This window comes from Pimephales promelas, chromosome 17 (assembly GCF_988280905.1).
Source record: "Pimephales promelas chromosome 17, fPimPro1.hap1.1, whole genome shotgun sequence".
NCBI lineage: Eukaryota > Metazoa > Chordata > Actinopteri > Cypriniformes > Leuciscidae > Pimephales > Pimephales promelas.
The window spans coordinates 14,311,362-14,325,874 of record NC_142785.1 but is presented as its reverse complement, the minus strand read 5'-3'; the positions used below and the strand labels follow the sequence as shown (position 1 = coordinate 14,325,874).

At 35.5% G+C, this 14,513-nt stretch overlaps 1 protein-coding gene across 1 annotated transcript; it reads right to left on the bottom strand.

The window, feature by feature from the left end:
• Window positions 1-1,390: 1,390 nt before the first annotated feature.
• Window positions 1,391-12,340, bottom strand: LOC120488811 (alanine aminotransferase 2-like). The gene is made up of 11 exons (XM_039685468.2): window positions 12,167-12,340; window positions 9,399-9,488; window positions 9,202-9,310; window positions 6,783-6,916; window positions 6,096-6,339; window positions 5,452-5,531; window positions 5,231-5,367; window positions 3,759-3,933; window positions 3,518-3,673; window positions 2,282-2,394; window positions 1,391-1,851 (listed from the first exon to the last, which is right to left on the bottom strand). Exons 1-11 carry the CDS (start codon window positions 12,302-12,304, stop codon window positions 1,761-1,763), a joined length of 1,467 nt encoding a protein of 488 aa, XP_039541402.2. The 5' UTR covers window positions 12,305-12,340; the 3' UTR covers window positions 1,391-1,760.
• Between the last annotated feature and the right edge of the window lie 2,173 nt (window positions 12,341-14,513).

Genomic DNA, 14,513 nt, shown 5'->3' with positions numbered 1-14,513 from the left:
TTGCAATGTAAAAATTAGATAAATAATGGACACAAATGAAAAACATGAATTTGTTTATTTGATTTCATTTATTTATTTATTTATTGTTGCCAAATGGACAGATCTTTTTTTTAGTTTCCTCGGTAGCAAACGTTAGCCTAGCTTGCTTGCCAAGCTATTTTCATAAATAATCTGTAAGATCGTTTGTACCTTCATCTGTGACTGGAGGCCAATGTCTAACATCATCAACCCAACAAGTCTGCCTGGCTGTAGCTGTCATCAAGGGTGCGTTATCACCTTATCTCCGAGGTTTGTTTACATACCGGTGCATATGTCTATGCCGGTGTAACAGCTCAGTAATGGCGTCGCCACAAGATGGCAGCCTACACAAGAACGCTCGTCGGATTCGTCTATAGAACTTTACGTGACATACTTGCGTCCTGTCGTCATCATCTACGTGGGCTGCATCTTGACATTGATTGGTTTGTAAATAGACGCGTCTGACGTCTGTGTTGTCAATTCGGCGGGTAACTTTGACAGCATGAATGAACAGATGCATATCGTTGCAACTATATTGTTATTTTTATGGCATAATTACCTGCAGCACCAACCATACACAAGGCTAGTTCAAATTCGCCAAATGAACGTCCTCGTCGTGTGAACATCGTCGCCGGCAGGAAAGGAGAAGACTGCAAGTTGACTTCTTATTATGTCATCAGACCATACTTCAATTAAAAACCTCGTCTCCTCATCTCCCCATGTGCTACCACGGCTCGTTTTTCCTGCCACCTTCTGTTTTTTTGAACGTCCGAACCATACAGAAATTTTCTGAACGTCCGAACCATACAGAAATTCTCACACAAGAAAAAAAACCAAACCTTTTTTTCAATTTGATACCGTACGGACCGAAACTACCTCTTTTCATGTTTTCATCTGTTTAGTTCTGACCGTGGTCCGAGGGAGGTTTCACACATGTAATTTTGATTCGGACCAAACTGAAAAGTCTGAAAGTCCGGACCAAACAAGGTAGGTGTGAAAGCGCCCTTAGAAGAAAAGACATAGGAAATAAGGGATCCTATTCTCATCATAGGATCATTTTATGTTTTTTATAAAAAAATATTTTGATTATATTTTATTAATGAAATCACTTACAAACATACTTTATAACTAGATTTTTTTTTACCTGTTAAATATGAAAGTATTATGCAATCATTTAAAGTCATTTCTCTATGTAGAAACTTTTTGGCCCAATGGTCTAATAAACCCAACTGAAATTTTTGTCAAAAGAGTGTGGCAGAACTGCCTGGAAATGACGTTATCGTACCACTGTTCACAAGCTCAATAATGTTATTTGAAAAGTATTTAATTCATTCCTCATATTTAATTAAAATTTTATTTTAGCAGAGCAAGAATGAACTACAGTATTCAGTAAACAAACAAACATTCAATAAACAAATATAATAGAATGAATCTTAATAGAAATGAATAATTCTGTGTTAAAATATTACTAGTAAAATAGCATTAATATTTTAATTGCTCATCACAAATGTAAGTTTGTTTTTGTCCCTCAAAACATTTGACATTCCCATTTATAGAAGCCAGTGAGGATAAAATACTGTCCTCTCAGCATGGCTCGTGTTCACCTCACATTTTCCATGCTGTGAGAAAGGACTTCATTTGTATTGCAGGTATTTACCCATAGAACACATCCCAAAGGCGCTGTAGCTTTAAGTGAGAAATTGAGGGTTAAGACTGTCTGTCAGAAAATGAGTCGGCAAGGGTTAAGAGTATTGGTCCGTGAAATGCTGGTGAAACTCCTTAATCTTGGCCAGCACTATCTTCAGTTTCTCTTTTGAAGGAAGGATGGTCATTCTGAAGGTGAAGAAAACAAAAAGCAGGTATACAGTTAATCAACAAATGGATTGAAAGACCGAGGATGCCAGGGAAAAAAAACGAATGCTGCTTAATTACGTTAAATATTTTTACCACATTAAACAGATATTTTGCGCATATAACGCCATAAATCCATTTCAAGTTATGCAGAGGTAGAAAGACTTGTCTCCAATCCACCTTTTCAGTTCTGTGTTGTGCTTGAGTGTTGTTTGCGTTGTCTATAGCTTTGTCTTTGTTTGTGTTCCGTTTGCCTTCCCTATATATTGTTCTTCCTTTCCTCTTGTGTTGCTGGATATTGTAACTTTGTATGGCCTTTCATTTCCGATGTTAATTCACTGTTAAATTTAACCAAACACAAACATATCAATAGTTGATTTTATTAATATGGATTTTTTAAAGGGAGAGTAACCTGAAATGATAGGTGTCATCTCGCTGTCCAAAGCCACTGCCAGGAACCAAACAGATGCCTGTTTCTTCCAGAAGCTTCATACAGTAGAACATATCTGGAGATTGTCCCTTCTCCTAAATTTGAGGGGATGAAGGATTTCAGTTAGCGTTTTATGATAAGGTTTAATTCAACCAGGTAAAAAAAAAAAAGTAATGTTTTAATAAAGAAAATACAGTTTTCATTTACTTTATCTAACAGTCATTTATCTGTCTTTCATTGTGATGGTCATGTGTAGGTCTTAATGCAAACCACCTTCTCAAATGCTCAATATAAATCAATATATTTCTCACTTTCAGAACCTGATTCTAACATTATACTGATATGAGAATAATGTTCTCCTTGAGTATAATCCTTTGCAAGTATCATACTTATAAAGCCTAAGGCAGGCAGCAAAAGGTGTGTAGGCCATTTTTATTTTTTTTATAATTTTATTTATAAATAATAAACATCCACACAATCCTAACCATGTACATTAGTGGTTAAAAGTGATGTCTGGCCTATAAATCATTCAAATATGATTAAAAATGTGCTAAAGATTTTGTAAGTATATTGCGAAGTTGTGCTCAGAGTCAATACCCGACAAAGTTTATTTGCGTTCTGTTGGTGCGGCGTGAATAGGCTTTATGCACAACTCACTTCCGCATTCTGTAAAACCGGTCGCATCGCTTCCGGTCCAGGTTTTTTGTATGTGCTTCATGAAATTTTTTGCGGTTTTACTCAAGAGAACTTAAAAGGAGCGGGCAAAGATTAGCATAACCAATATCCCTCACATGTGCAGATTGATATTTAAACGTTTTATATTTTTCTTATTCACAGTAACGTTTAGATATTTAAATGGAATAAAAGGCCAATAACAAAGTGAACTAGTTAGGTTAGCTGATAGATATCGTAGTCAGTTCTTACGGCCGTTAACACTTTCTCTGACAAGCGGATGCGATGAGACCTGTTTTCCGGTTTGGTCACATGACGCACGGCATAAAGCCTATTGGCTTTTAAGGATAGTGTTGAGCTAATGAGCCATGGTAATTTAAGTGAGTCATGGAAAATTCACATTGCCAACAGACTCAATGCAATATCTTCATGGGGAAATCTTTTGAAATGATTGGATTTTTTCCATGAAAATGTAACCACATTTTTATGGGGATGCCCATAAAAAAGAACAGATATTAGATTTAACTGAGTGCAGGCTGATTCTACCTTGGCCTCTAGGATGGCTTTTGGAGGGAGGTGGATACGTGGGAAAGTATACATTGCACCCTGCACTGGGTTACATTTTATTCCTGGCACTTGATTCAAGATCTCTTGCGTCATGTTGGCTTTCTCTGCGAGTGTGGCCAAAGTTTCTGTGCGTTCCTGAAGACAATGGAGAAAAGGTTTGATTACATTCTTCTTAACTGGTACAGCTCAACAAGGAAACAATCAACAGGACATTATATACCTTCATGAATGTGACATATGAGGGTTCATCTGGTTGAGGTGGATTGACCACGACATCTAGAAGAGCCTGACCAGGCACCGGAGGACACAGCCGCACAGACACCAGCTTAGTGAGTTGAACTTTCACCTCCGGGTCTAGATTTACCACCTCCATATAACCACCACGAAAACCACACCTTCAAGAAGAAAGACAGACAGGTTTAGAGCTTAACTGTTTACCAGACCTATTTTAGGGCACTACAATTTGTTCAAACCAAATAGACAACATAGACAATATACTTTTATTATTATTCTGGTGGGGAAAGAGTTAAATGTGATTAAAAGTCTTAATTAATCTGTTCAACATATTAAAGGAGTAGTTCACTTTTCAAAAAACTTTTGCTGATAATTTACTCACCCCCATGTCATCCAAGATGTCCATATCTTTATTTCTTCAGTCGAAAAGAAATTAAGGTTTTTGATGAAAACATTCCAGGATTTTCTCCATATAATGCACATCAGTGGGAACCAAACGGTTCAAGGTCCAAAAGACAGTTTCAGTATAAACTGCAAACTGTTCAAACTCAAAGGGCTTTAAACGATTTCAGACGATGTCTTATCAAGCCAAACGATCACTCATTAAAAAAAACAAAAACAAAGTGTAAGTTTATAAGCTCAAATACTCGCCTTGCTCTGTACTGCGATGCACCTTCGTAAATCTACAGTTTGAACTCGTTCATCAAAGCGAACAAATCTTTTTCCGAGTCAATTTGTTCGTTTCGCTCGTTGAATGAACCAAATGACTCGGAAAAAGATTTGTTCGCTTTGATGAACAAGTTTGAACCAGAGAGTTACAAACATGCGTCACAGAACAGAGCATTTTTATAGCTTATAAAGCTTAAACTTTGTTATTTATTTATTAAATGAGCGATCGTTTCGCTTGATAAGACCCTTATTCATCATCTGGAATCGTTTAAAGCCTTTTGAACAGTTTTCAGTTTGTACTGAAAGTGTCTTTTGGACCTTGTACCGTTTGGTTCCCACTGAAGTGAATTTTTATGGTGAAAAATGCTGGAATGTTTTCATCAAAAACCTTAATTTCTTTTCGACTGATGTAAGAAAGACATGGACATCTTGGATGACATGGGGGTGAGTAAATTATCAGCAAAAGTTTTTTGAAGAGTGAACTATTCCTTTAAGCGATCAAGTCTCTTTAGACATCTTGAACCAATTTGAAGTGTCACCTTTTGGTGTGATAGCTTTAGCTTTCAATGGAAAGACAGAAATCTCAGGCTTCAAAATATCTTATTTTGTGTATCAAAGAGAAATGAAAGACATGAGGGTGAGTAATGACAGCATTTTTACACCTTTTTACTAAACCTTTAAGAACAAATAATTATTAGGAAGATCAGATTCATTAAATTCTACAATATTATCAATGGAATTCCAAAAAACCTGCAGATCATTTGCACTTCTCTTGTTTTGGACACTCACTCTCCCATGTAGCACTTTGACGTCGAGTGAAACGAAGCTAGTTCCACTTTCTCAGAGTATTCTGGACCCATTTCAAACAGTACCTTCTTAAAGGAGTGAAACTTACACCCGTCTGCATAAACATTGTCCTGATAGACCTGGATAAAGCAGGGCATATTGAAAACATTATCATTGTGTGATATATATATTTAAAAAGCCATATGTAAAGACCTACAAATCACCTCGTCAGACATGAGGAAAAGGTTTTCTGTCGCAGCAAATCGGATCACATCTTCAATGCACTGCCGACTTTGCACTTGACCTGTCGAGTAAAGGGAAGCAGCGTTGCCAGATTATTTTTCCAGCCCAATGATTGTTCATAACCTTCACCAATGCAACAATATTTTTTAAGCAAATAAGTACAAATACACTTTTATATACGCACTCTTATACTCAGCCAGGGTGATTCTCATTTCTTAAATCGTGCATCATTTCATTTTTTAGCTCCAAAAAGGCAAGTGAGGGATGCAAGGAAAAGAAACAAGGAATCAGTGAAAGGTGTATTTGTTATTTAGTTTTTTTCTGAATTTCCCTCCAATTTCAGGCATTTGTGTTTCGACAAAAATAGACCATTTCCTCACTTCACAACTGATATATCCTTCATCATGGTGATATGTTTCCGGGTCATGGACTTGAAGATGAAGGAGTCAGGAAAGAGGATGGACAATTTGAAGGGAATGAGAAGCACCCACAGTAATATAATAAAAATACAGTAATGGCCAAAAGTGATATTTATTTTTAATGATCCAATAAGATGAGGTAAAATATATATCAAGTAAACCCAAACTGGCCACCACAATAAAAGCTGATAGGTTTGTCATCACACCTGTGGGGTTGCCAGGATTAATAATGCACAGTGCACGAGGGTTGCAGTGTTTTTTTGCTTCCTGCAGGGCACGCCGTAACTCATTGATGTCCAAACTCCAGCAGTTGTCTTCATCCAAATAGTAACTGATTTGCACAGCACCCAACTCAGCCAGAGCAGCGGAGTACAGTGGGTACTGAGGGATTGATATCATCACTCCCGTACGAGACTTTCCTTCCCCTGACACTAGTAACTTAAGCATGGTCTGACACAGACAAAAACAGATATTTAAAACTAATTCTGATATTGAATTCTCAATCAAAAATATGAATGATACGAAAAAGTGAATAAATATGAATAAAACTTTGTGTAGATTTCAGCACAAAGTACTTTTTTAAAGGTATCATATGCACAAAGTTTTCATAAAGTTAACACCAGAATTTATGCAAATTCCCTTTATAAATCAGTGTTCATGAACATATACACATTAGCCTTAAGCCCCACACTGTCTGGTTACACTATGAAATAACCATACACATGGAGCTGACAATGCCTTTTTTAATATCCATGGCCTAATTTGCATTTGATACCATATTTCCATGCAGATATTTAAACAAGACATGTTATCTGTGTCTAATTTTTTTAAATGAATGTTATATTCAGCTGTGTTTTGTCTTTACTTGTTGTCTGTTTGTTGTATCTGCTTACCACGATCGCATCACTGGCTCCTGTTGATAGGTAAATGTTGTCAGGGTCACATGCGATTCCTCCATCTCGCCGTTCAATATAGCGAGCAACGTCCTGCCGAATCATTTCAATTCCCTGACTTGTACTGTAAGCCCCTGAAAGATTCAAAAAGCAAAATTAAAACACTTTATCTATTGCATCTAAAGCAGTGCCTATTAAAAGTATTTTTTAACTTTAGTTACTATGTTTAACTAACATTAGCAAAAAATGTGTTGCATTATTTATTGATGTTTGTTAAAGTTAATTAAATAAATGCAAAAACTATCATATTTACTTTAGAAGTATTTTTCATTGTTAGTTTATGTTTACAAGTGTAATGTTAACAAATGCCACGTTATTGTAAAGTGTTACCATTCTATTTAAGTATTCATGACCTGCGTTTCAACCATAACAGTTGGTTGCCATGGAACAGTGACAGTTTCAAATGCGATGCAATAATTTGCAATGTCTCAAAATCTTTATTCAAAGCATGTTAATCTCTAGAAAAGTGCTCTTCTGCTTTTCAATACTGTACTTTGGAGTGGTTCACACAGTTACAGTAACTGATGTTCAAATTCCTCAGTATAGACTGCCTAGATACTTGCACTGCAACAAAAAAGTCCTTTCCTTTAGGCACCATCAAATTCTCGTAAAATTATTATTTATTAAGTCAAATTATAAGCAAATGCAAATATTGCATGTATGGGTGCATTTCAAATATTGCTGCTTTTACAAGAAGATGAGTATCATGGAAAATGTAATCTAGTTTATCAATTATTTAATTTAAAAAAAATCTGTATTTTGTCATCCATTTTATTTGAATAAGAGGTTCACACATCATGCACACACATGTAAACATGATTTTAAAGTTAACAGACTAAAATGTTGGACTTCCTAGCATTGTTTATGAATCATACTTTGCCAGTTTAAGTCTAGACTGAAGAGTCATCTAACAAGCATGCACCTAATTCATCACCTAAACAGTTAGGACTCGAATGGAATATAAATCTTTATTATCATGTGAATCAGGCCAGAAGTTTCTGTTCTGTCCTGTTCTGAACTTAAACTCCATCTACAAGCACATTAGCAGACAATGAAGGATGGACGGTTGAAGGACTTATTGACTCAGTTTGATTAATATCTGTCTGTTGTAAATGTACCAATACTATGTCTTAGTTAATATACAACATGTACTATATATTATATCTTGTATACTAACCTTTGTTTTCTATCCTTGTTCTACTATCCTGTTCTCACTAGCCAGAGCATGGCTTCTCCAAAGGTTTCTTTCTACATCGATACATCGTTATATCGATATATTTTGAAGAAAATAAATGTGCCGACATGTATAGCTAGTTGTTACACATATTCGCAATATATCAATTTAGTTTTATCTGAAGCTCAGCTTATTGTATTTATAAAGTATAATTCACCCAAAAATTATTTAAAAAAATGCAAAAACCCTCATATTGTTTCAAACCTTTTCATTCAACTTCCAAACACAAATGAAGAATTTTTTTTAGATATCTAGAGATTTCTGTCCCTCCATTAAAGGCCATTCCTCACAAATTTAAAAGATCCAAAAAATGTCATAAAGGCGTTATAAAATAATCATTAGAGTAGTCTAATCCAACTCCAAGCCTTCTGACGAGACATGATGACTTATTATGAATAACAACAGATTTACAATGCGCATATACTCAAGTAAACATTCAAATGCTTGCGTGTCACATTGCTTTTTAAAAAAAAAAAAAAAAAAGTAATTAAACTCACAGCGTTATGGTTAGTAGAGACACTGCACAGACGCTGGTAATTCACACATGCACATCTCTCTCCCTCTTTTTTTGTTTTGACTTTTTTTGATTATTGCCATATTTTTTGATTACTCTTCACAGCAAACAAATATTCACCACAAATGTCCTGTACAAGAAACAGTTTAAATATAAGCAATGGATTCCTATGGAGTGCTGTCAGAGGGGATAGCTCTGAGCTCGGAATTTGGTTCGATCCCAGAGCAACCCGCCTACCATCACACCATCTCTGGCTGGGATAGGAATAATTAAGAGTTTGGGTGGAGGAGGGATGCTGGAAAAATGTTCTGGAACATAAATAAGTCAGGTATATATAAACATGCATCCTCTCGTGCTGATTGAAATTATCTGAACATACTCCTCTTGAGCTTTATAAAACATCATTATGTGTCCAGTATAAGCACTATGGTGAAGAGGAATAAAAGGAAGAACATTTAGCAATAACCTGTCCATGTATTGTCAGTCAAAAAGGAAAATCTAAGGCCTAGCAAAATACTATGTTTTGACAATAGGTAAATAGTTAGTTAAATTTGGTTTCATGTTTATTTAAAGTATGTAATATCTAATTAAAAAGGTTTTTTTTCCAGTACCGAGACTTCCTCCACCACAAGCTTGGAGAATGCGGCGTGCTCTACTTTTGGCATCTTCTGGAAATTTGCTGTCTTCAAGAAGATCTGGATAAGAGCACAATGCCAAGACCTGACAAATAAATGGAGTATACGTAGAGTATGTACAAAAACTACTTCTCAGAATACAGTATGACAAGCACAATATCTCGTAAACCCACCTGTCTGAAGAAGGTGATGGGTTTCTGGCCCATAGCGTGACAGTCACCGATGTTGGCTTTAATGACCTCTGTGAATGGCTTATTTACACCCTACATTGATGGAGTAAGTTAATGGAAAATGGAGGAAAACAAAGAGAATAAAAGAGAGAGAGAGACAGGGAAAAGTAGAAAAGACCCAGAAGATTTACAACTGGGTTTTTTAAAGGGTTAGTTCACCCAAAAATGAAAATTAAGTCATTAATTACTCACCCCCATGCTGTACCAACCCCGTAAGACCTTCGTTCATCTTCGGAACACAAATGAAGATATTTTTGATTAAATTTGAGAGCTGTATAACTACCACATAGACTGCCTAAGGGACTGCCTCTTGACGGCCCAGAAAGTCATTAAAGAAAATGTTTAAATATCCCATGTGACTACCGTGGCTCAACTATAAGTTTATCAAGCGACGAGAATACTTTTTGTGCGAAAAAACAAACAAAAATAACGGCTTTATTCGACTACTCCTTTTCTTCCTTGTTGGCCTGAAACGAGACTTCCTTAGATTTCCACGATGCATGCACGAGAATTGCGATCTCCTTTAACTACTTCAGTTCAGTTCTCGCGCATGCATCGTGGAAATCTAAGGAAGTCTCGTTTCAGGCCAACAAGGAAGAAAAGGAATAGTCGAATTAAGTCGTTATTTTTGTTTGTTTTTTCGCACAAAAAGTATTCTCGTCGCTTGATAAACTTAAAGTTGAGCCACGGTAGTCACATGGAATATTTAAACATTTTCTTTAATGACTTTATGGGCCGTCAAGAGCCAGTCCCTTAGGCAGTCTATGTGGTAGTGATACAGCTCTCAAATTTAATCAAAAATATCTTCATTTGTGTTCCGAAGATGAACGAAGGTCTTACAGGGTTGTTACAGCATGGGGGTGAGTAATTAATGACTTAATTTTCATTTTTGGTTGAACTAACCCTTTAAATAATTAGAGAATTTGCATCCAATTAATTGTGTTCTCTCAAAACAAAGCTATGTGGTATCCAGAATGCCCAAAGTAAAGATACAGTGTCAATTTAATGACTTATAAACACAACATACAATAAATGTCTGGATGCCAAAGTGATGTCCACACAATAATAATATAGCTTGTAGGTAATTGGACAAGATTTTGGGGCAGACTTGACCCTTTAAAAATAGAAGGAATAAATTCTGGGGTGGTGCATCTCTTTTTTCTAGAAATCTGGTACATAGTCTTGGTGTTAATACTTTACTAACTGGGGTCCAGGTCAGGAAGCTTCTGTATACAGGCCACCAGAGCACCACACAGACTGATCAAAGAATAAAATATGCTCTAAAGCATCTGTCAGCGAGGCACTACTGTATGTGTCAACACCTAGGCAGGAGCTATACTTTCTCTTTGGAGGAGCTCACTACCCAGGGGGGCACGTGCACCTTGGGATAACATATCAAGATGATGGCAACCACAGTGCAGTGGGCCAACTTCTGCTTTGAAACAGCCTTCCCTTTCTGCTGTTCTCCCAAACAGACAAGAGCTGGTCTGAGGTACTAAGGATTTGAGTTCTATCTGCAAGGAATGTACAGGACAGAGAAAAGCCAGGGCTGGGTCTGCCTCCTCCGGGCCAGCGCTTTCAGGCTCACCACCTGGTCCTGTTTGAGGGAGAGGTAGGAACCTTGGGCACATATCAAGGCAGTCTCAGGATAGCGTGAGAGTGTGAGACGATTCGTTAACCAAATATGCGTGCATGCCTCGTTAGAGGGTGTTCTTGCAGAAGTCCAGGTCAAGATGGCTGCCGAGTGAGTGAACGTAGCTCAAGCTCAAGTCTGTTTGTCCATGGTATAGTAGCTTCTTAAAGCGATCCTTTATGATGATCCACGTGATTGTGACCTGAATGGTTAGTTGATGAATTTATGTAGCTGATAAATCTTCTAGTGATTAAAATTAGGTCATGATAATCTATAAATCGCGTTCCAGGGGCAGGGTTTATGTAAATTGTAGGGTTAGTGATGTCACTAACAGCTCATTGTAGTCCCTACTAACTGTTTGTTGTAGTCCTTAAAAAGGGATTTCAGTAAAAAATATATATCTCCCTTTGCTTTGAACTTTGAGTGTCATAACTTTGAGATGTTGTTTAAGCTCAAACACCAACATTACACACTATCTAAAGTTTAAAAAAGTGAAATCCTAATCGACCACCCCTTTCACAGTAAATCAAGTGTAAGAAATTACATTCAATTGGTTTTATTATGCAAATGTGTTTTCGTACGCATTATATAGTAAGCTATGTGTATAATTAATATCATTCATATTCAACAGTTTTATTTAGTGACTACAAATCTTATTTCTCAATTGTCATTAATAAGAATAGTATTCATTTATTTCATATGCTCTGTCAGGCTGCATTACATACTTTGAGGATGCTTGTTAACACTAATCCAAAACTGGTTTAAATAATAGGCTATTTGTGTTAACTGCAACAAAGAGGTCAGCTACTGAGTGAATCATTTGTATACTATGCAATCATGGTATTTTCATATCATTTGAAAAATAAACATAGAATATGGTGTATGATTTAGACGGCGCGTCCACTTTTAAAAGGGACTTTACAAATAGGCCTATACAATTTCGATCTGATTGTATTGCATGGCTGATAATGACCGTAAGAAGAGAACATGGCTATATAGGCTACTCTTTGTTTGAACATCCTATAAAATTTCAATAATATAATTGAAAAATTGTATGAGTAGATGAACTGACACTCACCATCTTGAGTTCTCTTTCGATCTGAACTGCTCTCTGGACTATGGGACCCCGAACAGCGTATTCCACGCGTTTAATGTTGGGGTTCATCGTGTCCATCGTCAGCACCTTCTCACGGTGCTCACAGCCGTTTTCAGTCATTATCTCCGTGTATTCTGCTTCAGATACTTTTTGGTGTGACCTGAAAAAAACCCCACAGAAAATATTAAAAAATGTAAATATTTAAACCACTTCTATTATTAATTGCTATCATTTTTTTTTTCAACAAAAAGTGTTTTTGAAAAACATTGCCTGTCCTAACTTTAAAGGTGCTGTATGTAATTGTTTTGACAGTACTAAAGCATAAAATAGGGTAGGCTACCATATATGGTATATGCTCACAGGCTACTTGTTTTGTCAGAAAAACAATGTTACATCCAGTTATTTTACTTTGAATTGTGCTCAGTGTGTGAATATCTGTTTTTGTTTTGGTCTGTGTTATCCCGCCCACTGCCAATCTCGGTAACGAACCCTCTGTTGATGATTAACCCTCTGTTGATTTGAGGGTTAAGATTACAGCCTAGAAAGTACTACTTACCCCTCTCATTATCTCCAGGGTCTTTTTAACCCGCAAATGACTCAAATTAAAATACTCAACAAAAAAAAAATTTTTTTTTATATTTGTCCAAATGGTTTATTGGAAACTTTATACGGCTCTAAACACTTTCTAGATCTACCCCCACCCCACAAAAAAAAAAAAAAAAAAAAAATGGAATGATATTTTTATGTTAGCATGAAAAAAAAAATAGTGACACTAGTTGTCTTCAGGGTCCCTGGAGAGCCCACATAGTAAATATACAAAATTCATCATCAAAATTAAAAACAACACAGCAAAACAATACAAATACTTCCAACAATACAAAAAATATCCACAATGCACGCACACACACACACACACACACACACACACACACACACACACACACACACACACACACACACACACACACACACACACACACACACACACACACACACACACACACACACACACACACACACACACACACACACACACACATTTGTAAGGCTATATGCATACTGCCTGCAGTGCACTGACGTAAACACAGCCTTGTAAACAAGACTGTATGAGTGTAACCACCAATTATTGTTCCTGGTTGTTAGATTTTTTTCCCCCATTCACTGTTTTTTTTTTTTTTTTTTTTTTTTTACTAAATTACATTTTTTTTACTGCTCTATTTAATATTTTGTTATTGCTGTTCAGTTCATTGCATTTTGATGTTCATGTCATGTATTTTTACTCAATATATAACTGTTTCCATTCTGTTACAGTTAGTAACTGACATGTTGATTAAAATTGCCGAATTATATTAAAAAAACAGATGAGAAATAAATGATACAATCTAAAGACTCCAACAATTCTCTTTGTAACATCTTGTTCAGGTTTGACTCTAATCATAATGTAACATTACTGAAAAACTTTTGTCAGTACAAAAAAATGCTAAACTTTGACAAAAAGTGTCTTTTTGTTTTGTTATAATTGTGATTTTACAATATTTAGATATGAATCCAACTTGGAAAAACTTTGATTTTGATTTGTCAAATAGCAAATAGCATATAGTGGAGCTCTATAGCCATCTAGTGGTTAAAGTTATATTTTCTTTTTATTTTAAAACTGCATTTTCCAAAAAACAAAAATGGCCAAAAATCTTACATTAAACATCTTACATGTTATCTACATTAAAAGAGATAAATCCATGATCCATGAATGAAAGTTAGAAATCTGGGTCTTTTATAAAGTTAATTTAGCATAAAATGCTGTTGTTGTTTTTGTCATTTTTTGTAAAAAAAAACCCCTATTTAAATATGTATTTACTTATATAAATGTATTAATAAATATTTTATTTTATAAATTTAAAACATATCATAAATCCTCCAAAAAATGAGTAAAATTACATTTGTGAAAAAAAGTTTATTTTGTTACTAAATTAAATGTTAATTCAAAGATAACTAGTGTAGACACAAACGAAGATAATCAAGGTTTAATTACATAAGACGAATTTATAACATAACTTTCGGTAATTATAGTGTATTTATAAAGTACTGTATGTAGCAAATTAGCTCCAAATTCTTTAAATTAAGGCAATATTAATAATCAACCATAACTTGTTATAATTGATAATGAATATTTGGATCAGTTTATCGAATTAACTTAATGTAGTAAAATTAATATTACACATTCTATTTGTTGTCCCTCTGTGTTAATTGTTTATCAATTCTAAGAAATGTTCATTTCCGGGGGAGAGAAATGTGTTTCTAACTGTACAGTACTACTAAGAGTAGTGAGTAA